This window comes from Euwallacea similis, chromosome 21 (assembly GCF_039881205.1).
Source record: "Euwallacea similis isolate ESF13 chromosome 21, ESF131.1, whole genome shotgun sequence".
NCBI classification, from domain to species: domain Eukaryota; kingdom Metazoa; phylum Arthropoda; class Insecta; order Coleoptera; family Curculionidae; genus Euwallacea; species Euwallacea similis.
The window spans coordinates 1848729-1872500 of NC_089629.1; the positions used below are offsets into that span (position 1 = coordinate 1848729).

The 23772-nt window shown below is 35.9% G+C and overlaps 1 protein-coding gene across 2 annotated transcripts; it reads left to right on the forward strand.

The window, feature by feature from the left end:
• Window positions 1–763: 763 nt before the first annotated feature.
• LOC136415763 (free fatty acid receptor 4-like) lies at window positions 764–20367 on the forward strand. Of its 2 annotated transcripts, none has more exons than XM_066400549.1 (5): window positions 764–947; window positions 995–1067; window positions 9556–9794; window positions 18929–19085; window positions 19143–20367. In XM_066400549.1, exons 3-5 carry the CDS (start codon window positions 9577–9579, stop codon window positions 20097–20099), a joined length of 1332 nt encoding a protein of 443 aa, XP_066256646.1. In that variant the 5' UTR covers window positions 764–947; window positions 995–1067; window positions 9556–9576; the 3' UTR covers window positions 20100–20367. The 2 variants fall into 2 exon arrangements, with proteins under 2 accessions (XP_066256646.1, XP_066256645.1); XM_066400548.1 differs by having other exon boundaries at window positions 1007–1067.
• Window positions 20368–23772: the final 3405 nt, after the last annotated feature.

Here is a 23772-nt window from a genome sequence, read left to right on the forward strand (position 1 = left end):
TTTGTTCAACTTTTTGGCGAGAACTTTTAGAGAAAATGAATTGGAATTTTAAACTAATATATTCTAAATGACAAACCTCCCTCAATTTAAAAAGCCAAGTGGAAAAATGCGAGTAATTGGATGGCTTCACTTATTATCTCGTCGTTCCCTTAAGGGGATTTGTGGTGCTGTTCTGGAAGCATAGCGCATGAAAAATTACTTTGAGTATGACATTTCAGAAATATTACCTACAACATAAAGAAGTTATGTATTTTAATAATAAATACTCTTAATAATGAAATATTGATTCTAATTCAATTGAAAATGGATACCAAACTTTCTCATGTTTGGCAATGGTGGTTGTAAAACGAGCAAGCTGTTCTTCTCCACATTTTTTTAATTTTAAATGCAAAAAAATCCGATTTCCGCTCAAATATTTCTGGCAAAAAATAACACTTTTATTCGATCAAGACAACTATGAAAAAGTATCGTAAGGAATTATCGAAATAAACTGAGATCTCGAGGCTTAAAGATCATGAAAACTGAGATATATGGGTCTAGGGATTTCTATAGGTAGACTGACCACAATGAGAAGCAAATAAACAATTTTCAAAAATTGCATAATATTCAAGATGTTATATCTTATATGATATTTTCTCCCACAAGCCAGGTTACGAGAAGCTCGCCTCGCAGTCCTGCTCTAAGTTACTGAAAGCCCAGTCAAAAAGCATCAGCAAAGCGCTCTAATTTTTCCTAAAAAGGCAGTGTTTTCAATTCTATGAGTTTTTGCGCCTGAATTTCTTCCTACTGTCCACACAACAGGACTAGTCGCAGGCTGTTATCAGTCGTTGCTTTGATTCCTGCGAGAACGGCTGAAAGAGAGAGCGATATCGTCACAACCGCGAACACCTGTAAGGTTTTTAGCGTGTTACCGAAGTGTTCTAAAGAATTGTTGGATTAGTAATTAAGTAATTATTTACTGTCGTGTTAGTTTGTTGTTATGTACTTTCTATAGTGGATGTTTCAGGCTCACAAACCGTGCGGTCGACATTAGAAAATAGAAAGTTCCGAAATTGGCGCCGCACCATGTAAGTACTTACCTATCTGTGAATTTTTATGACTTTCGAGAATAATTAATACCGATACTTAACTGTTGAATTGAATTCTATGTGGATGCAATAAATAATGGAATTAATTTACTGTAGTAATGACAAATTGCTTATTTTTAACTGATCTATTTGTGATTTATTCATAACAGATATTTCTTGTTTAATGCTTAGGTCCCTGAAAAGTGTGTACACTCCTTTAAAAAAATTCAGGGATGTTGTAGTTTTTCTCTGAACAGGTTAGACTTAATTATATCGAAATGTGAAGAAAATAGGGTGCGTTTCTATGTAAATGTGTCTGAAATGGTATAAGAGAGTTAGTTAAAATTGTGGTAAAATCGTCGTTCCTGAACTTCTGGCGCAATTGGCACGCAACCGTAAATATCAGCTTGACCGAGATTTAGACTGCGTAATTATTTCCGAGTTTAGTGAGATTGCGAATTGCAACTCTGAAATTCTTTTGACAATTCTGCTAATAATTGATGAATTGTACGAGATGGTAAAAAGCTGAATTTTTTTAATTTTAAGTCGAAATTGCAAAGTTGTGCCAAGGAAGAGAGAGCCAAAAAATATTAAAATTTCGATAAATAGGTGTGTGATAAAGAATGGACAATGATAAATCCTTCGGTGAAAGGCGAATACAACATGAACTAATTAATGTAAAAAAACACTCCAAGTACACTAGGTAATTTGCTATTTCATTATGTACATACTTCTAATTACGATACCTAAAATTTAATATTTACATTAGCAACAAAACAGGAATAACAGAACTACCGGAAAACTTGAATATTTTTTGCTAAATTGCTAGAGTCTATAGTGATAATCTGGAAGGATGGCTCGTGTCAGATAAATTCGTATTATTAAAGTATGAGTTTTTCAATTTCAGCATTTCATGGGATCCTAAGAGTAAATCTTATTAGGGAGAAACATATTGATTCAGGCTGCACTTAAATCTGACAATTTGAAGAGCAACTTGTGGAAAAAGCTCATTGATATCGAATTTCCGATATTTGCAACGAATGATCGATGGTCAATTTTTGAAAAGGAAAAATGACAGCGTGAAAATCCTACAAGTTATATTATAGAAGCGTGAAAACCATTCAACCATCTACTCTTATTACGTAGGTAAACTGCCAAGGATTTGCAAAAAAAATCGTGAAAAATGTGAAAACCATATAAAAAAAAGAAAAATCGCGGTCAAAACAATACACTCAGTTTATGCAGAGTAATACCCTTTTAAACCTTTGATCGACATAGACATACCTGGAAGAAGTTGAAGATGGTTAACCTTCTAATAAATCTAAATATGTTTTCTAAAAAGTCACGAGAGTAGTAATTATTAAAAAAGCGAAGCAAGTGACAATTCAAGTGATAATATCGTCATATTACTTGCTGTCCAAATAAATGTTTATGTATTTAAATTAATTTGGTTGCTACGTAATTGGTAACTGCAATGAAAGCTTCCGGTTATAAGCCTTTATAATTATGCAAAAATCTCGAGTGACACGAATTACTCGGATTTGCAAACATGTGTAACCCGATGGCAATAATAAGATACTCATGTTATTAAAGTTAACAAAGCATGAAATTTTCAATGTGCAAAATTACGTTATAGATAATCCAATAATAATAAAGTATTATTTTTTGGAAGTTTGCTAGGTAGAAGATTAATGAAGCCTCCGGAAGAGCTGTAACAAAGACTCCCACGTAATATATGCACCTACGTATTAGTCATAGTAACCAGAATGTCACCAATCGAGAAAGTTTGTCTCTTCAATTCGCCTACCTGAATCTTTCTCCCACATCAAAAGGAAATTTTCAAATTGCTGAAATCGAATTTTTCTCCTCGACATTCCCACACATAAACAAAATATTCAATGGAGATTTCACGCTCTTCCAAAATTGTCCTTTCTCAAAGTAATCTAAATAAACATACGTAGCAATTAATTTTCTGAGAGATTTAAACTTTTTGTTCAGATTTACTTTTGAAATCTTTTTTGAGAATTTTTGAGATTTTTTAGAAAGTTTTGAAATTTACCCAAGAAAAATTCACATTACAAATATTCCATGGAAACAGCCAAAATAGTTATCATTCCTAGCAGATTTCGAGTTTGAAGTAAGAAACCTCCCCTACTTAATAAATAGTTTCGACAAAGAGGTAGCGATTTTCTTTACTAAAGACAAAACTTCAATGAGTTCGCCAATATAACAAATATACAAGCGAAAAAGATAAAGTCTTCCCCCTATAATAAAATAAACCCCTTTCTCTATCTCTCTAGGGAGGAAACACAGGAATTTCAGATTCGCTCGCTTTTGTTTCCGTTTTATGAACTTGAAGAGCCGTAAGCACGCTGACATGCAATTACACAAGTAGGTTACAATGTTACAAATTTGAAATATTTTTGTAATCACCAAAACATATTTTTATCAAAGCACCTAGACCAAATTTGTGCGTTTTCTTACCAACTAAGCATGCAAGGGGCAATTACATCATGATGAATCTCCTTGAACTCTAAAAGTATATAAAATTTGCAATTAGATAACTTTATCCACCATCTCACAAGTCAGATATGTGCGATATGAGTAACATTATGAAAGTCTGAAAGCACGATCCAGAGAATTCTGAGCCTCTGTTATTACAGTTGCTGGAGTCCAACGAGAAACTTTCTTTTTCAAAAGGGTTTGCGAAAACGTTAAAAAGTCTCGACCTAGAGAAGTAAATTAGATGTTGGCGAACACTTTTTGCTCAAGTTATGTTGGTTTACCCCCACAGCAACAAGTGGATTGCAGGGAAATTAGTCTATTTTACGTGAAAAACTCTAGGGTAAATATACAGGCTGTAACATGTCATCATGGAGATGTTTCAGCGGGCGATGGTCCATTGCAACATAATAAAAAAATGGTAATAGATCCATGTATCACCTTCACGATGATGTGTTGCCCCCTATATACTTATTGGCTCCATCAAATCATTATAGACCATTATTTAAAACAATTTTAATACTAAAACAAAGCCTTTTTTCTTCAACAAAAAATAGTTCTTAGAATGCTAACGGTGCAAACACATTATATAATCTAATGCACATTTGATTACTCACAGCATTCTTCAAATGGGGATTTTGCAATTTAGCTGACACACGCAGGTCATATGCAACGTGCTTATGTAGAAGGCAATAATATTATTTTATTCGGTAATATAGATGATGATCTAAACAAATCGGTTGTTGAATGCATTCCGTTTAAATAATGGCATAAAGCACACGTGAGAAAAATGAAAATGCAATGGATTTCTTTCTACAGTCATAGCTGAGATGGGCTGATATATATTAGGTCGTGTAGTATGAAATGAGTAGAATTGAATTGAAACTTTAGTCATTTTTTTTTCATATGAAATGTTTTTATTGTCAATCGAAATATGCACCACCATTATCAATACACTTCTGCCATTTAACGGGAAGTTCATTGATTCCCCTGCTGTAAAAGCCTGCAGGCCGGGAGTCGATAAACTCTTGGAAGGCAGCTTTGACAGCCTCGTCGGAGTTGAATGTTTTCCCTACCAAGAAGTTATCCAAATTTTGAAAGAAGTGGTAATCAGTGGGTGCTAAGTCGGGTGAATACGGTGGATGACGAAGAGTTTCCAATTCCAACTCCTGTAGCTTGGCCAAGGTGACTTGTGCGGTGTGTGGCCGAGCGTTGTCGTGCAACAAAAGCGGTGCGCTTCGATTGACTAATCTTGGCTGCTTAACCGTCAGTTGCCTCATCATTTCGGTCAGTTGTCGGCAGTAGACATCAGCCGTAATCGATTCACCAGGTTTCATGAAGCTGTGATGGATGACACCTGCGTTGGACCACCAAACGGACACCATAAGCTTCTTTTGATGAAGATTTTTTTTCGCACTGGTATTGTCATATAGGATCCATTTCTCATCACAAGTAACAATCCGATTCAAAAATGGATCGTTATTATATCGGCACAACAAAGAACAACAAAGAACAAGCTTCGAGACGTCGTTCTTTCTGTATGTCGCTCAACTCATGCGGTACCCACTTGTCCAGCTTTTCCGCCTTACCAATTTCAGCCAAATGAGTCAATATTGTTTTTTTGGTTACACTGAATATTAACGATAATTCGTTTGCACTTTGACGTGGATTCGCTTCCACCACGCTTCCACACTTTCAGATAATCGTTATCCACTTGAGTTTCAGGTCGTCCACGTGGTTCATTTGTTAGGTCAAAATTGCCAGAACGAAATTTCATGAACCAACGAGATACTGTTTGCTGTGAAGTGACTTCAGTACCAAACACATCATTAATATTGCGAGCCGTCTGAGCTGTTGTGGTTCCACGGTGGAACTCATATTTCATTAACACACGAATTTCACTATTTTGCATGGCTGCACAAAAATTTTTATAAAAATAAAAGTTTTCAATAATTTTTAACACTTTAAACTCTGATCGAAAGAGGAAGAATGTGCCTTTTCCACATAAAAAAGTCAAGTCCAAATATAGATTTAGAGTGAAGTTATTCGCAGTTGAATGTGGCATTTCGAGAATCTACTCATTTCATACTACACGACCTAATATTACGTGTCATTCGTATTAGACTTTCGATGAGTAACTCACTTTCAACCAAAGTTGAAGATTTAGAATTTTGGTTATTTTATTCAAACGCTTTCGTATTTCACAGTTTTCCAAAAGATCTTCAAAATACATTCGGTACACACCAACAAACAAATATAAACGATCTTCAAACTCTTGTCGCACTTCTTCAAACATCTGTTGTGGAATGTTGCGACAAGCTTCTATAATTCTTGGCCGCAATACTTGAAAGCAATGTATAGAACTCGCGTACAGGGTTGTATAGAGTATTTGAAGATCTTTAAAATGGTGTGTCCCTTGACCCATGTTCCCTATTTAAGAAAAATGAAGGGATTGCCACCCCTGCGATATTGTCGATCGGGGATGAAAACTTTTTTCATTTTTCACCTTTCCTCTTCGCTTTAAGGTCGACATCTCTCAGCACTTTTAACTTCAGTTAACATTTCTGGAAATCTGGGAGTAGCGAATTTTTAAAAATGCACCGGCATATGATAATTAAAAAAAAATGAAAAAATGAAAAAATCAGCATCTTAATTGGTTGTTTGCTTAAAGACCCAAATTGCCAGGGGAAATTACCACTTTATTTCTCATGGAGGGAGCTTTAAAAAACTGAATGTACTCGGAGCCGAGTATTTGAAATATTGCAATATTAATCTTCAATATGTTACTACTAGTGCCCCAAGTCTACTATTTTATCAAACGTTATAGACATAAAGATATTCAATATTGAACTTATAGAGGAAATTACCATTTTACCTTTCCATCGAAATTACCTACCTGAATAATGATTAATGCGCGGTGGGTTAACTCGATGGAAAATCAATTTAACATATTCCTATTTGTGTTTCAAATTAGTGTTGCCTTTGAAAAATTGGCCCGAATGATTTATGGAAAATTTGTAATATCATAAACTGGGCTAAACTGGACCGAACAAATCCATATAGATTTTTCTGTGGAATAATAGTACATCGAAAAGCCACTTAATAATGTTTATGCAGTACAAATCCTGGACATTACTTCTAGTGCTTCAAACCTGTATTTTCCATCTAAAGTCATCTGAAATATTCTATGAGGATTTTCTGAAGAAAAATTTGCTTGAAGAAATTATCTGATTAATATTAGTAAAGTATTACGCAGATTGAATATCTTGACGGCAAAATCAATCCACCAGATCGAGACTAGTGTATCATCTTAGTAGGTATATTTCATTCAAAAGTGATCTGAAGTGGCTAATTTCTTCTATTTTGAGGGATTTTCTGAATATGAATAGTGAGGTTGATGCAATAGCAATTTACCATATCACCACCAGTGCTCCGTCTCGGGTTTTCTGTGGAAAATTGAGTAACTAATTCGATATGGGAAACACGAAAATAATAGCTCTTTGGGCAAGGATAACGTTAAAACTCAAATACCTAAGCCACCTTCCAGTGTTTCACCTAAATGAGAACAGTTTGATTTTACATCCTCGAAACACAACAATTAAATTTTTCTTTCACGGCAGGTGTTGAAAGACATTGATGCCGTGATTATTTGATTTACATGACCGGTTTGTTTAGCGAAATGCATGTTTAGGAATTCTGTTGATTGATTTATGGTCTTTTTAGTGGCGTAGCTACGCTTTCTCAGAGGAACATCATGACTGTGCAAAACGTTTGAACTCAGAAAACAATATTTTAAATACTTTTTAGCGACAATTCAACTCCTGATGACGCATTTATGATGCATCGTGAACAATGTCTGCAAGCAAAAACGTGAGTTCCTAACTACCTCCTTTAGCATCTACAAATTGCACCTTAATCCAGCGACACTCTCCGGGCCATCAAGACTGATCCAACAAGTTTTTGGTATTATTCTATTTACAGTAATCCAGTGAATATTAAACGAGTTTTATAACTCAGTTTTAAAGGAGCAATTTATAAAACTGTTTTAATTAGAAGGTGTCTTGATCATGAGCGTTTGCTGCTCTCTCACGGCAAGGTTTAGTGACTTTACGATCCTGGCGGAATAGGGAGTTTGAACCCTAAGACTATGGAGTTTCAGGTTGGGATTTATGCCCTTTAAGTTTCGGACATATGTGTACGTCAGTATCGATGTTATCGAAGGTCAGAAATAATACACTTTAGTTTCGTTGTAATGTGCCAGTCATTGGTGAGCGAACCAATAATTATTCAGAGTTGACACTATTAGTGTGTCATAGGTATTATTCATAAAACGTAATAATTTATAAAACCAACCTTCCTCTGAATTAGGGTTAATTAAAACTACTTAAATTAATTAACTGCTGTTGTATGTGCAAATACTAAATAAATGGTTCCTGATACCTTTAACGACCTCGCTACCTTCAGGAAACAAGGGTTTGCGAGCAATTGACCTACAAATAAGAGGAAATCAGCTTTAATCGTTTCAGACAGTTATTCCGGATATTTGTCTGTTTTTTTCTTATTTCATTGTGTTCTAAAGGAAAACAGCATGCATTTTTAACATCCGATATACGCGAGATATTTCTATTGTTGCGAATATTGGTTTTGAGTTGCTGACCGTAGGAGGAAGGTCATCTTATTAATTTGCAGGTTTGTCAGGTCGATATGTGCATTATCGCTCGTTCGAAGGCAACTCCTTCATAAATGATTCCAAACAAACTCATATGAATCAACGGTCGTCTATATTTAATGAGTAATGAACATTGGTTATTCTGATCTTGAGTAATGAAGAATATTTCCCCGCTATGCTAAATTCTCCATTTGAGGAATCCAATTATGAAAAAAATACAGCGGTAATTGCTCGGCAGGTACCGATAAATTGCCATCGGTTATCGATAAGTGCCCGGTAGGTACCCAATGTAGCAGTGTAAAGAACAAATTTAATTTTGGCATTAGTTTTCAAAGATGTCTCGTTTCGGGAGTGATCCCTAGGACAAAATAGACAAAATTGCTAGGGGGAGCGAGATCAAAAATACTAGAAATCATACAAGCTGTACGTATGGTGCCAATTTTTTTTATTCGGGAAATATTCCACTAAATATCATTCGTGCTTCGAAATAACCTGTTAGTTTTGCATTCACACGTGTTTTCTTTAAAAACTACATTCGTTCATATCCATATTTTGTTGAATGAATTTGTGTTTCACGCAAAATATGAAACTCGTGCAATTTTCAGAAAACATGCTTTCATGCAAAAATTTTCGGTAATTTTGATTGGTAAATACTAAAAAAAAAAAGTAAAGTCATCGTTGGTAAAAATTGGAGCGTGTACCATTTTTGCGATCTTTAATTAGTTACACATTTTAGGGCCAAATTATTAATATCCTGTTAACTTTAACAAGAAGCTAGTTTCCATAAAAATCAATCTGACCACCACCTATTCTTTATTTCTCAAAAAATCTCTATATGTTTGGTCTTCTTTCCTACTGATTCTCCACTCGCTCCCCTAAATAGGTACTCTAGCTCCCGGGCAAAAGACTTAATAAAAAATACCATATTTGAATACATTTCCAATTCGAAATAGCGGAAAAACGTTTCTGAATGCAAAAAAAAATATTTGCCTAGTCGATCTTTGGGAAATGTTTATAAGGGGAGAGTTGTAATGTATATTTCAAATCAGATAGATTGGAATTTTACATCGTTGATTTAAAATTGTTCTACATTGAATAAAAATACCCCATAAGTTTTATTGCTTAAAGAAAATAAATTTAGGAAATTTATAACTTAAGCAAAACCTAAAATGCCATTCGAGGCCAAATTCGTTTTATAAACAAATAAAACCGAACTAATTATAGGTAATTGCTTTTGAGTGAAACAACACAAACTCAATTACATAGCATTTTACTACTAAAAGAGAATTAGGTCAAAGAAAGAAAATTTAATTGCAGAAATCCCTCATGTAGTCAGCAATGGAAAAACAACCATTAATGGGTGACTACTCATGGAACACCTCATATGTTTACTCAGTGGACAACCAAAGCGGATGGGGAGGCCGGTACTTCTTTACCTATTTCTCCGAGTTCAACTCGCCACAAAACGGTCACTACATGTTGGAACTGACCGTTCTCATCTTCACCTTCATAGTGTCGATGTTTGCCAACATTTCCATCATAATATGCGTGTCGAGGTAAGCAGCAATGACATTCACTTTTTATTATAAAAATTGAAAATGCATTTGCTTTATTGGATTTCAGGCAGTGAACTAAATTATTGTTAATATCGCATTATAAAAGTACGTAAAGCGAACGCAGAACGATTAACAAACCGCTCTAAATAGTGCTCATCATCAAAGCGCTTGTTAATTGTACTATCGATTTTAGTTTAAATGCCGTTTGCTTGTAGCTTGTTTTTCACACGATGTGTAATGGCAGATAGAAAAAATGCACTGACATGTATAGGGTGTTTCAGTCGTCGCGTCCCTCGTCTCGTGCGAAAAACCGGAAGATGAAATTGAAGTTTTCTTGCGAAGTGGCAAAGGACTGCTGACTTGTTTTTATAGATAAAAATGCATTTTGTTGCTTTTCGATGACCGATATGATGTCATGGATAGTTTTTTCAACATGAAAAGCTGACCGAAATAAAATCGCATCGATTCCGGTCCACCAAGTTTTTATTGATGTAGTAGGTGGCGTCATCGGAAGTCAGCTTTTTGCAAATATTGCGAAAAAAGTGTGGTCACAGGAGAAAAAATGATTGATTCTCCGTTTTGAAAAGCAGCAAAATATTTCTTTTATTTTCCTACTCTTTAGTCGGGTTTTCGATTTTCTTATACAGAAGACGAGACATGAAACTTGAAACACCCTGTACTAAGGCCTAGGATGATAAATAAACTTCTATGAGAAGAAGCATATGGTGCTCGCTCAAGCTTTAAAAGCTTAAACAGCAATATTTAGCATTAAGCAATTTAATTTATGTAACTGCTTCTCTGTGAAATCCGGGAACGTATTTTTAGCTTCACAATGCATTCATACTACACTTATGTTTCGGCCATTAAAATATATCGTCATTGTCCGAAATGACCCATTGAAGACACAAATCACCTGGGTATTATAACTGTAATGAAATTCTGCGATTTATCTTATTAGATGCGCAGAAATATTTTCTCGTTGAACTAGTTTTGGATTTTGGATTTATGGGAAAAGAAAGCTATTAATTCGAAGTAATGTGTGGGTGTACAATCTATAAATACTATTTTTTTAAATGTAAATGTTGTTAACTGACGATGACAGAACTTGGGAAGACTAACAAACTTTTGCTTCACAATTTAAAAAAATTTGAGTCGCTAACAGGAAAATTAAGTATTAGTAACGTGATGTAAATATTTACATTTATGCAAACGGAGGTTTAATTTCGAAAATGGAATCTAATCAAAAATGTTTGAAATTTTCGTTGCATATAAGTAATACTCCAGCTTCTCGACAAGATGATGAGATGCTCATCTAAGATGAAAAGGCTCATTTTCAGAGCTATTCAACCCATTACAAGACAATTTCCGGCTTAAATCTAATTCCTCAGGCATCATTAGTTTAATTACTTTTTTTCCAGTTAAGCTAAATCTGAAGTTTAAATTGTAAATGATCTAGGATGAGTCTAAACCATAAAACTATTTAAATTAAAAAAGGGAAATCTGCTATTTAGTCAAAGTAGATTCCCATTTTTTCCCTTTATTTTCGATATTTTAAGAATCGATTAAATCGAAGACGAATTAAGATCAGTAGATTTGGCCAGCGGATGATGTCAGATTTTCGGTTGTGATTTTACCTCGTATGCGGTTTAGGGACTTGATAGCGCGTAAGTTCTAATTACGGAAAGAGATTTTTTTCCAGGAAATGATGGAAACTATACTTTATCCAACAGAAACAGCATAGTTTTGAAATTTTCTCGGTTTTATAGCAAAAACTTTAAAATTCTTTGTTAGCAGTTGGTTGAGACACGCATCGACCGACCGCACTTTGTGAGCCAACGGTATGCCCGTCGCATTCTCAAGAAATTTTTCCTTTGAATTTTAGTATAAGTTGCAGCCAAAAGCACAGTAGGCGAGTGAAATAAATTTAACCTGAAAATTGGAAAATCTGCTGATAAGAAGAGAAAAAACATAAACTCTAATGCAGTTCTTTGCGGCCGCCTGCATGTTAAAATCCTGTCCAGACTATATCTCTGCCTCTACCTCAAAAATGTTGTATTTAAACGCTCTTTTAGATCTGTGAGGCAGGAAGATCCTGAACCGTCCATGAACTTCTACCTAAAGTATAATTTCCATTATGATGGTTATTCTTTTACGAACTTCACGATTACTGAACTTATTAAAACTTCCATGAAATTATTACTTGCCTTCGGGCAAAGTTAGCTATTTTAATAAATTTGCACGGTTCAATAACCTGAGGTGGGCGCTCTATGCTTCATATTTTAAATGAGACCTAATCTTAAAGTCTTAAAAATCAGCCCACGTCTCCTTGTGTCATCAGGCTCCAACAAATCATATAACTCCCTCAAGTTACTTTAATGAATTTAACGTAGTTCAACAACTCAAAGAGCGTTCTCCTGGGTAAATATGCTTTATGTTTTAGATGTAAAAGTTTCGAAAAATCTTTATTGGGGTAAGTTCTAACGAGAGAAGGATTTCTCTTTAACTGCATTCAAGTTTACCTCCCTTCTTGATGAATCCCCAACTGATGCAAATACTAGAAGTGCTTCTGATCGAGGTTTGGATATAAAAAGGCGTATTTGATCGTGGATGTGGTATTTAAATTTGGTGCGTGCCAACCACCTATGAATATGTGTTCTGGGAAGATTGCTAAATGGAGTTAAAAAGGGGTTTTAGATTCGTTAATACAGCAACGATGGTAGCGAGCTTTAGACAGAAAGCCTCCAAAATCTAGCACGTCAGCGGTCCCTTCCGAAGGGCAAACGATTATTACATTTATACAGGCAGAGCTTTAGAATAGTTCTAGACGTAGATCGGTAATTTTTATTTCCCCAGGTTTAGCTACTTTTAAATTAAATCTTTAAAATTTTATCAATAAAAGTTCAACTTCGGAAAACTTATCTCAGTTACCCCTTTGGCTGTGATTGCAACGACAGACATGGTCCGTAAACATAGTTGTTTGTCGACTGTAAGTGCAATGAATAGGATTCTTCGCAGAAATATAGGAAGAATTCCATTTTTTTGTAATTCGTATAAACACAATCTGCGAAGGAGCAATGCTCAAAAGTAACCGGTCGGAAGTGCTGCAAAGAGCTTTCGCAAAGATACGGTAAATAATTCAATTAATCGAAGCCGTTGCATTAACTTCCTACTCGAATTCAACTTGATTTATTAACTAGAATCGATCTTTTATTTAATTTGAAACTAGTTTATTAGCGCAGCTAGGTCAATTGTTACGCAAAATATCTAGCAAAATTGACCTTTAATTCCAGACAGTGATACGTTGCCGTGAAACTTCCAGGACATTTTTCCAGCTTTGTGGCACTATTTTAACTTTAATTTATTAAAAGAACTCCCGAAATGGCACAGACAAAATCAGACCCATTTTCGCAATAAGTTTCGTGAAATATGGGTCTTAAGTTTCCTAAATACCTCGACCTCGTTTCGGAAACGTTGAATTTGACCTGCACAATTTGTATGCATTTACCCCATAAAGTGAAACTATCCCGAGGAAAATCTGAAACAAATTGTTCTTTAAGTGGGTTAGATAGCGCTCTTTGGGTTGTAATATGCATGACTTTCCTTTGCAATATCTGCGAAATGAGGAAATATTTTCAATTTGTTCGGTTGGAAGTTGCATTTCAACGAAGGAAATATCGTCCTCACGAATAGGGCCTACTTAAACTTGATTGCGCCATTCGTAAAGTTTAACTCGACGAGAATTTAAATGAGATTAATCGACAACCTTCAAACGTGCCAGCATTCATTAGAAAACATTGGCACGTTTTTGACACCCAATTAAAGGCTCCTTGAAATCGGAATTAGAAAATTTATATCTTGTTGTCCTTCGGTGCGATTTCAAGGCTCCAAAGCTTTTAGGAACATTAATTTTTCTTCCCGTTCTAAAATAACACTCTAAATTTTAACGAGGAATTTTTGACTGCGCGTAGCCCAACTAAATCATCAGCGGCATGTAACCGTATGCAAATTGACACCATATTTCCAGATTTCCAGCACACAATGCCATTAATGCGCATGCAGATTGTTTTGCTATGTAAACAACGGGCTTAAATTCTAGGTCCGTAGTTAAACGGGGCTAAGTACCCTTATTAAGGCCCAACAAAATGTATTTAGTCATAGGATAACGGCCCTTTAACCCAGATAGGAAGAGGAGATATCGCCTTGTAAGGGCCGTTCGGGTCTATTTTTGGATAATTGTTTCGGCCCATTGAATCGGGACGAGATTGTCTTGAACACATAATAATTCGGGCCCCTACGGGGGTTGCGATTAATGAACCAAAATCAGTTATACATTATACATTATTCTACAAACGGCACTTTGTAATGACCCGAAGTCCTCGACCCGAAATGAGGAAAAGGGCTTTGCCTGTGGGAATTCGCGGCTCAATGTCTGTCTGGTGAGGTAAGACTTTAAAGCCTGGATAAGGCAAATTTAGTGTCAAATGTGGGTTTAAGGTAGGTTTCTTTCTTGCATGTTAAGGTTATAGATGTGCCGTATAAAATAGAACGTAGACCATGAAAACTTATGACTCGAATGATCCCATTGGGAAATAAATTTTTTTGGGGACCTCGCAGCGAATATAAAAGCTCTGCAAGTTATGGGACATAAACGCTAAATTTCAATTATACTGGAGCCATAACAATGTTTTGTTTGTCTTTTATGTGAACGATCATTATATCATTAGCCCTGGGTTCGTCCTCATTTCGCCATTTATCTTTCAGTTGTTTCCTCTATGCATGATGTAAAAAGGGCGTTTTACGATAATAAGTATGTCTTCATTCAAGGCGGTGAGTCTATGCGGGGTGTTGAAATAACGGGTTTTTGCCTCGTTGCTCCTCGACGTTTTGGCTCTGTGTCTCGGTAGATTTCTTCAACAAATCAACCAGACTTTGCAGCTGTACTGAAACCAGCTGACAACTTTCCGAGATGTGCATGTTCAAACAAATCCATCTGCATTCCCGTGATTTCGTGGTATGCACATTCTTTGCGATGGCCGGAGGCGTCGATATTTACCCGGTGGGGCCACTCATCAACTGTTCAAATATTATATGTATTTGTTGGTAAAATGATGAAAAATACATAATAGCGATTGAAATTCTAGAAGCCTCTATTTGGACATAACAGCAACTAAGGCGTTATTAATCTGCGTATCATACAATTATAAATTATAATAAGAACTGAAACTTCCGTACTTTCAGTCTTTGTTTTTCCACGTGGAACGGCTTTATTCAGGCCTGAAGAAAAAGTTTTCAAAAGACCTCTTATTACGTCCCAACAAAATTCTGTTTACCTGACGAGATTTTCCCTATTAAGACCGGCACTCAAAAGATTATTTGTTCGTGGAGAGATAACGTGATAGGCAAATAAGGAAACCCTCCAAGGCAAATAAGTGGCAGGCCTAAAAATAACACCTCCTTTCATCTTGACCGACCCCGTCGCGATATAAGGAGAACATGAAATGAACCTGGAAGTTCTATTTATAAATAGTTTGTTGTGATTTTCCATATTAAGGGAATCCGAGTAATCCGAGGCTGCTTGGGCAGAGAGAGAGAGGGGGGGAAGAGAAACGGGGAGAAATTCGGCTGGGATGACCCTCTGACTCTGAACTAAAACATAAGTTAAGCACGTAGTGGAAAACTTAACTAGGTCAGTTATCCGGCAGCTACGACGCAAAATTCATATTTAAAGAAGTTGCAAGCAAACGATCTCAATTTGGAGAGTAAACGGAGAGACTCCATTGAATACTAATTTGACGTAGCCAGATGTGGCATCCAAGATAATTTCCTCTTGAAGTATTCATCACCAATGTTCCACATGAAACGTTCAAAAATAATGAGATGATTTAACTAAAGAAACGAAGGCGAGCCAGTTATAGAAAACACTCCATTACCAACAAAGTCTAAAAGGAAGCTTAATGAAAATATCATGTTTAAAGTGCGTTGGCAGTGAAGCTCAAATAATTTTTTACTATGATGAGTGCAAAGAACGGTAGTTCACGTTTCAGCTAGTCTGACGCAAATAATTAAAATTTTCATTTCAAATTACAGAAATAGATTTTCTATCACGACTGTTTTAATTTACCGCTGTGACTAAAAAAAGGAATTTACAAAAGTAAAGTAAATTAGCGCGAGGTCTTTCAGGGAAACCAAAATGGCGTACCTAAGCTAAAAACCATGTTGTTTCTTTGAAGAAATTTTAATGCACACAATTGTAAAAGCAAAATAGCGTAGTTTCAAACTCAGTTATTGTTGTAAGTGAGTAATTGACGGTTTCCACTGCGTGAATTTAAAGAATTTGTATCGCAGAACTAGCTTTTCCAAAATGCATCTGTTGCAAATAGGTGTTACAAGTACCACAGCAATTTCATTTGGGATCAAAAACCCCATTTCACCTACTCCTTTAGTAAGATTTCAAGTATAGCAGCATTTTTTGGCTCTTCTACATCACCGATCAAGAATATCTCAGACTTGGCTTCGACCTTGGTCTTAACGGCGCTTCATAGGATCGCTTCCATAGTAGAAAGTGCCTTTCAGTGCTTGTGCTGTACTTAAAGTTTTTTAATTAGGAGACTGCTGAAGTAGCTTAGAAAGTGAGCTTTAGTTGAAATTCATTACTCATGTTTATTAATGTAATCCTGGATGGTTTCAAGTTTGTTGTTTATTTCGTTCGAGTAGGAATAGGAGTAGGTGCAGGTACTTTCCAACCGTTTTTCTTTGTTTCACCGTCCTTTCCTACCTTTCGCTCATAGATTTGACTGAATTTACAACCAAGTGTAAAACTGAAAGAATACTCAATATTGCATTCTATTCATCTTTTCTTCTCCACAATGCACGTTGAGTCGATTATGCGTTAATCAGTATTAGAAGAGCTTCTCGCCAAGTCCTCCATGGCGCCATATGTTCGTAATATTTTCCACTCTATCTGCAAATAAACGAAAACAAGGATAAAGGTTAACATATTTGCGAAATTCGAATCTAGTTCAAACAGATGGGTATCTCATATCTCGTCATGCAACATGAGATGAGTGATGGGGGTTGAAGTTTCTATGGGTTTAAGCCCTTATTCATGCATTGAAGACGGCAGAATAAAAGGAGAATGATTGATCGGGAAACCATGCGAATAACGTGATAGAAAAGGTGCAATTAAAAGTTTGTAAGAGGCCCTATTTGCATAATCTTCCTTTTTCAGAGAGAAAAATTCCTTGATTTAATCCTGATAAACTCTAGGAAATTCTAATAAAAAGTTGTTGTCGAAAGCTTAGTAGGGAGTTAAATGCCGCCATCATTCTTCTTCGAGCTTTCTAAAATAAGAAAGCTAGACTTTGCATAAGCTTTCTATTAACGAAATTGAAAACACTACACCCACTTTAATTTGCCACATGCCTTTCTGTTTGCCGCCCCCTGATGGCCCATCTGTAGCGTCATCAGCATACCTGTAAAGAAGAACGTACGACCTTTACGCTCTATGAAAGCAGCGGAAATTACAATATTAAACTCTCCTTTATCAAAGTTCTCTAGACACGACGATCCACGGATCCACCTAAATGTCTGCAATAAAACTGTCTTGGAAGAGAATGACGGAAGTTCCCAAAGTGCTTAGAAACTTTCGGAGCGAGTGAAAACTCGGTTTTGTTTCACAATACTTCGCTTGGAAATTCTTCACAAATTTCGTTAAATGCAATTAGTCGTCACGAGCTGACATTTCCCCAGTGCCAAAGCTGTAAATTAGTGTATGCCTATGTAAATTACTATTGTTGATGCAATAAGCTTCACCAGAGTAGGTGTTTACTTTAAGGTAGACCCTCTCACAACAAGTATTTTGTGTTATCTTCTCAAAGAGGATTTAATTACGCGAAGAGGAGACGGTGACAACCCTGGAGACATGTGGGCGAAGTTATTTTTCTTTTTCCTACGTTGGGCTGTCTGTAATTTCGATATATATTTCATATCTTGTTTGAGTAATTTCGCCTCCCAGACCTGGGATTATGGATATAAATAGAAATCATAAAAATATAACCTAATCCCGATAATTAAAAATATCTCAAGTTTTTTCGCAATTAGTCCAGAGAATTTGAAAACTCTTAGCCCTGATATGTGTGAAAGTTCCACTCTTCCGTACCGTGTTTGAATAATAAAAATTATTTAGGAGGAAATGTTAAAGTTGAACCTAATTATATGATAACTGCAAATAGTAAAAGTCTCTCGGCACAAACGTCGTTCTGGTTTCCAGACAAAGTCAAAGCTAAAATGATATTTAAAACGAGGGTGGAAAAGTTTTTAGAGCTACTTTTTGCCAGTTTTTATGATAAATTTTAGTGTTAAGCTTTTATTCGTAATATCTTGCTTGTTAATTTCAAAAAACGAAAATTATGTGTTTCAAAGTGGGTTTTCGGGGGCAGATTATAGACCTCGAAGTACCGTTCTTGGCTAGTACTGATGGTTTGGCAGAGAAATGGGAAAATAACAAAAGCTTTTTCGGATTAATCAGGTCAGTTTTTCTTTTTTAGAGCACTAAATGTTAAGAAATTATTCTTGGCAAAAATTTGGGAGCTATCTATGCCAGTGGCATGACATGGAAGGATTCTTAATGGTCACCTTGAGTATGGAGGAACCAGAGGCGTGGTACAGCCATTTAATTTTATGCATGCATATTGCATATGCATTTTTTTATGCATTTAATTGTTTGCATGCATATTGCATATGCATATGCATAATTGTAAAATAAATATAATTTTTCGAAAATTTTACTCGGTAGAAATTCACAAGCTGCACCAGTAACATTTCATGGAAGGACCTTCAATAGCGATTAAGTAACAATCGTATGCATAAAAAGTAGTCTTTGCTAATGCTTCAGGTATCCATTTTGAAAATGCCGTATCTACTACACCAACGAAGTATTTATCGCTAAATTTTTCTTGGTACAAGTTCTCAAGCGACACTAATAAAAGCTTTTAATAATAGGATTTTCACCATCGATTTTCAGAAATACTTTAATATCAATTTATCATCTTGAAGAGGCAGTAACATGCTATGAAACGTCGATAGTTCTTGATAACTGAGGCTAAAGCTTTATTGACATTGAATTTCATTTTCAGGTATCCTGAAATGAAAACAGTAACCAACTGCTTCGTCCTAAACTTAGCCATCAGCGACATTCTCTTTGCCCTTACAATTCCTGCCGTGGCCTACACAAGAATCACTCAGTCTTGGAACCTAGGAGACACAACTTGCAGAATAATACCCTATCTTCAGGTAACACAAAAACTCACAACATGCAAATTCTAGTTTTAACAGGACACCTCTCGCCAGTTTCTTTCAGGTATTGTGCTCCTCTGGACCTTAGCTTTCATCAGTATAGACCGTCACCGATGTATAGTGGTTCCACCATACCGCTCCAAAATGTCTCCAGTTCAAGCCAATTGTACATCTCTCCTCATCTGGCTGGCCATCTCTCTGGCAGTGGTACCGGTCGCACTTTGGTTTAGAGAAATCCACACCGAAGAAGGCTTAAATATATGCACCCTAGTCTTCCCCAGATCTGACGCAGTCAATTATTCCATAGTGTTTATCATCACCGTGGTGTTTTTTGCGTGTTTTTTGCCCATGGCCCTGTTGGTGTATCACTACCAGCAAATCTTCCAGAAGATATTAAGCACGAAGAATGCTTGGTCAACTTCTTGTGTTGTAATAAGTGCTGTGGAGCTGAAAGGATGCAGCAGAACTCAAACTAGGAGGCAGAGCGAGTTGAGTATGAGTGACATCTTTGTACCGTGGCCCAGGAAATTCTCAACCCAAATGGGAAACTCTAATGGTTCCACGAGTAGACATGGTTCATTGTCTACTCAAGAAGAACTGAGGCTGAACAAACACATTAAAGTAGTTAGAATCCTGTTCCTAAATGTCATAGTCGTGCTAGTAATGTGGTTGCCAATCACTTTAGTGATGATTCTCATTCACGTTGATGGAAGACGAGAAAATGAGGATCACAACTACTTTCTACGTTCGCATCACTTCATATCTGCTTTAAGTGTAGCTTTATTGAATACCGTGATTAACCCTTTATTATATGGAGTACTATCGGATAATTTTAGGTCGTGTTTACTGAAAATTTGGTGTAAGCGAAGGATGATGGTTCTAGATACGGCCACCCCATCGAGTGGGAGACAGAACGGGAAATGCAAGCGGCCCAGCGCTTCTCTAAGTGAGAAAAGTGAGCGCAGTGATAGAGGAGATGGGGAGAGAAAATTGGGGATGGGGCTAATTTAATTTCCATGGTATTTCAGGCACATTTCAGTCAGTGAAGGTCTGTAAGAGTAGAAATGCAGCATTAATAGGTAAAGAAAATGTAAGCTATAATATAGTAGAAAGTTGTCAAATTATGGGGGGATAGTAATTTTAGCTTTGGCTGAAATGTGCACAAAATATCTAGTAGGTATCTATACCTAATTCCGATTATAATAATAATAATTGTATAGACTGGTAATAAATATATCTATGTAAGTAATTATTTTGAGATAATAAACATGTAAATTATGTATACATGCCTAATGGTGTTGTTATTGGAATCATCACTGCTTCCTGTCAAGCCGTTAATCCCAATACACCTCGTAACATTTAGATACATGTAAACAGATATTAGTCAATTATTAGATACTTAATTGCTATGGGTCTCTTGAATGAAAGCAAATTACTCAATTTCAGTATTTATATCGAATCAGCTTGAATCGATTATAAACACCAGACTACTAGGTATTTCTAGACGATTTGGCGAAGGAAACTTACATGGAATTACATCGAGGATTATCTTCTGATAATAAATTACTTGTTCTAAATCTAATCTATATCCTTTTTTAATTAGGCACTGAGCGATATAGAGTGCTTGCTTTCCCTAAAAATAAATACATATATGTATATACAGGGTGTTTCAAAATGTTGCTAATAGATTTCTACATTAGACTCTACTATACATTCACATGTTTACATGAAAAATAGGTAGCCTAATGGTTTTTTTTTAACCAAAATCAAGGATGATTTATTATATTTAGTTCAGGTTATATTGTTTTTGAGGTAAGTCCTATTCTCAAGGATAAGCACGACCCGACATTTGGAATAACTGAAGCTGAACATTTGTTGGGCAGCTGTGCTATGACCTATTTGGCTTACAGGGCATGTTTTTCATATTTTTGAAAGTGGAATTGTTATATCGAAAATGCAATGCACGCATTTTCCAAGCAGAGTTCTACAGCATAATCGGTAAAATTTATTGGACAAACAGGCACGGAGAGTTAGAGGCAATAAGCAATAAGGATATCCGTTTCAAACGCCAAACCACATTTTCAGGGTGGTCGTTTATCTGCATTTTACTTCTAACGATCACTTTTATATATATGCCTATAGCAATCTCTGGATATAGCTTAGGAATCAAGCCATAGAGCAACCATAAGCCAACTTAATTAGTTAAATTATTCTTTTAAAACGAAATAGCAAATATTCATCAAAACAGACTCTCTCATGCCTTCTCTCGTCCGACTGTCCTCCGGTTTCTCCAAATAATCACGTATGTCCAATTTGCATACAAGCCAACAAACCATAGCAAATTGAGTCAGATTTAACCTTAGAATAATGCAACACAAAGCACACACGCAAAATGCAAATAGTCGCATAACGCGGCGTATTTAAATTATGTAGGAAATCGGCCAAATTGTATGGTAATCTGAAATAGGTATCAATATAAAATAGTAAATGAGAAGTAATGTGAGCAGGTGAAAGTGTCAAAGAACGCCATAACGAAAACACTTTCACTCTTCGTTTTGTTTTTCGGAGACCCATATGGGCGGATACAATTTTTTTCCTTTAATTTGAGTAATTTTGAGAGCAAACGATAATTATAATTCGACTTTCTTGCATAAGCTAATTAGTTCCAAAACCATCAGTAACCCAGATGTTTCTGGGGTTCGAACCAGTTAAATAACCGTCTGCTGGACAAATAAACTGCTCACTGTTACAATGAAGTAGTGCAAATTGACCATTAAGCTTGTACTTTTTACATATGGAAATAGCCCAAAAAGAATGAATAGAAGCAACGAAGTTGTTGTGCTAGAGGGGCCGCTAAAGGAAAAACTTAAGGAGATGGAGAAAATTTGAAGAAAAAAAAATCGGTCGAAGACCGCAAGAATTGAGATGAGAGCAGCGAGTTTTAAAATTTAGGCAAAATTTATAATTATTTTAACTTCGCAGGGGCTTGCAGCAAAAGCCTCTTCTTCACTTTGCAACTCTGAAAGTTCGTGCTTTCACGTAATGAACCAGACAAATCCGTTATCTGTACAGACACATGGTGGAAATCACGTCCTTAAAACTACGAAGGATGTACTGCTGAGACGTGATGTCCTGTCATTCGGCTTCAAGAATAGTCTATGGCCCAACTTGCAGTAAATCTGTTTTTGGGATCTCTATGTGGGGATCAGCGGTTATTTAATATAGTATGCTATAACGGTAGCTATTCCATAACGCCGAAATTTGGGTCAGAAACTGCGTAAACATTGGCTGGGCATATACGGAGTGTAATATATCATCATGGAGGTATTTCAGGGGGCGATAGTACTCTGAAAAATAATTACGCAATGCTAATAGACCCGTGGTAAAATCGCACCATTTTCGATATACAGGGTAGCAAAGTTCAACATTTTTTTTACTATTTTGTGAAGACATTTTCAACAGTTTTCATAATTTTGTTTTGGCTTGGATTTATTTTAATTTTCAGAAATGTGATTAAATGTTACGAATTGCTTCAGTTACTTGAGAACTGAGCCTGATGATTGCTTTTTTCCTTACTTCCTTTTCATTTTTAATTTGCATCGACGCATATTTTTGCAAATTCCATGAAAACGGTAACAGGTACGAAAACACTGCAAGAGATCAAAAAGCTAAAGAATTGAAGAAATAATTTAAATTTGGTATCAGAATTCATATAGGGTGTTCCAGAAAAAACATAAAATTAAAAAAAAAATTGTTGTAGAAGGTCTTAAAGAAAATAGGTGTACGAAGTTTCAAAAATTTAACTCAAGGCATACGCGAAAAAAGACAAAATATGAGAAAAAATGTGACACTTTGCCACCCTGTATGTCAAAAATGGCGTGTCTTTGACCACGGGTCTACTAGTGTTGTTTAATTATTTTTCAGAGTACTATCGCCCCCTGAAATATCCCCATGATGATATGTTACACCTTGTAGACAAAAAGAAAAATTTGCAATCTAATATTAGCTATCCACAGAAAACGTAACAACGTTATAACATTGATTGACCTTCTATGATCATTACGAAACGGCATATTAGCCGTACATGATTTAATTACCTTATAGTGTCTGTATTAATTCGGCTTCATTTTTATTGCTTATTCATATGATTAATTATGTTATGTTACACACCCCAAGGCAAATCAGGAAATAGTGGAAAAAAGGACTTTAAAATTGTCGATTTGTGCTAAAAAATGAAGGTGAAATATCCGAGATCGAGATGCAGATATCCTTCTCCTCCCTGCATATGAAATCGATTAAGCAATAGCTACCTGCGTGTAAACAATAATAAAATCACGAATTTACCACAAAAGATTTATCAAATTCTGTCAAGTGCATCGCAATTTCCATTACCTAAGGTCATCGCTTCAAAGAATTTCTTCACTTTTACTATCTAAGCGGATAGGTAAAAGGTTAACGAATTCAACTATAGAATAAAACTTCTCTGAAGACTGTTGCTCAATAAGCAGTAACATTTTTGGGGCTGGCCGCTCAGATATGCAAGATAGAATTTTTCAATTCCTGCAAACTTTGATGCCTTCCAACGAGAAAAAGTAAATCTTTTTGGGTCAAGAAAATGTCTTAAGGTGAGTCGGTTCGATAACTGTACAAGAAAGAGGTGTAACTGATTTGTGACAACTACACG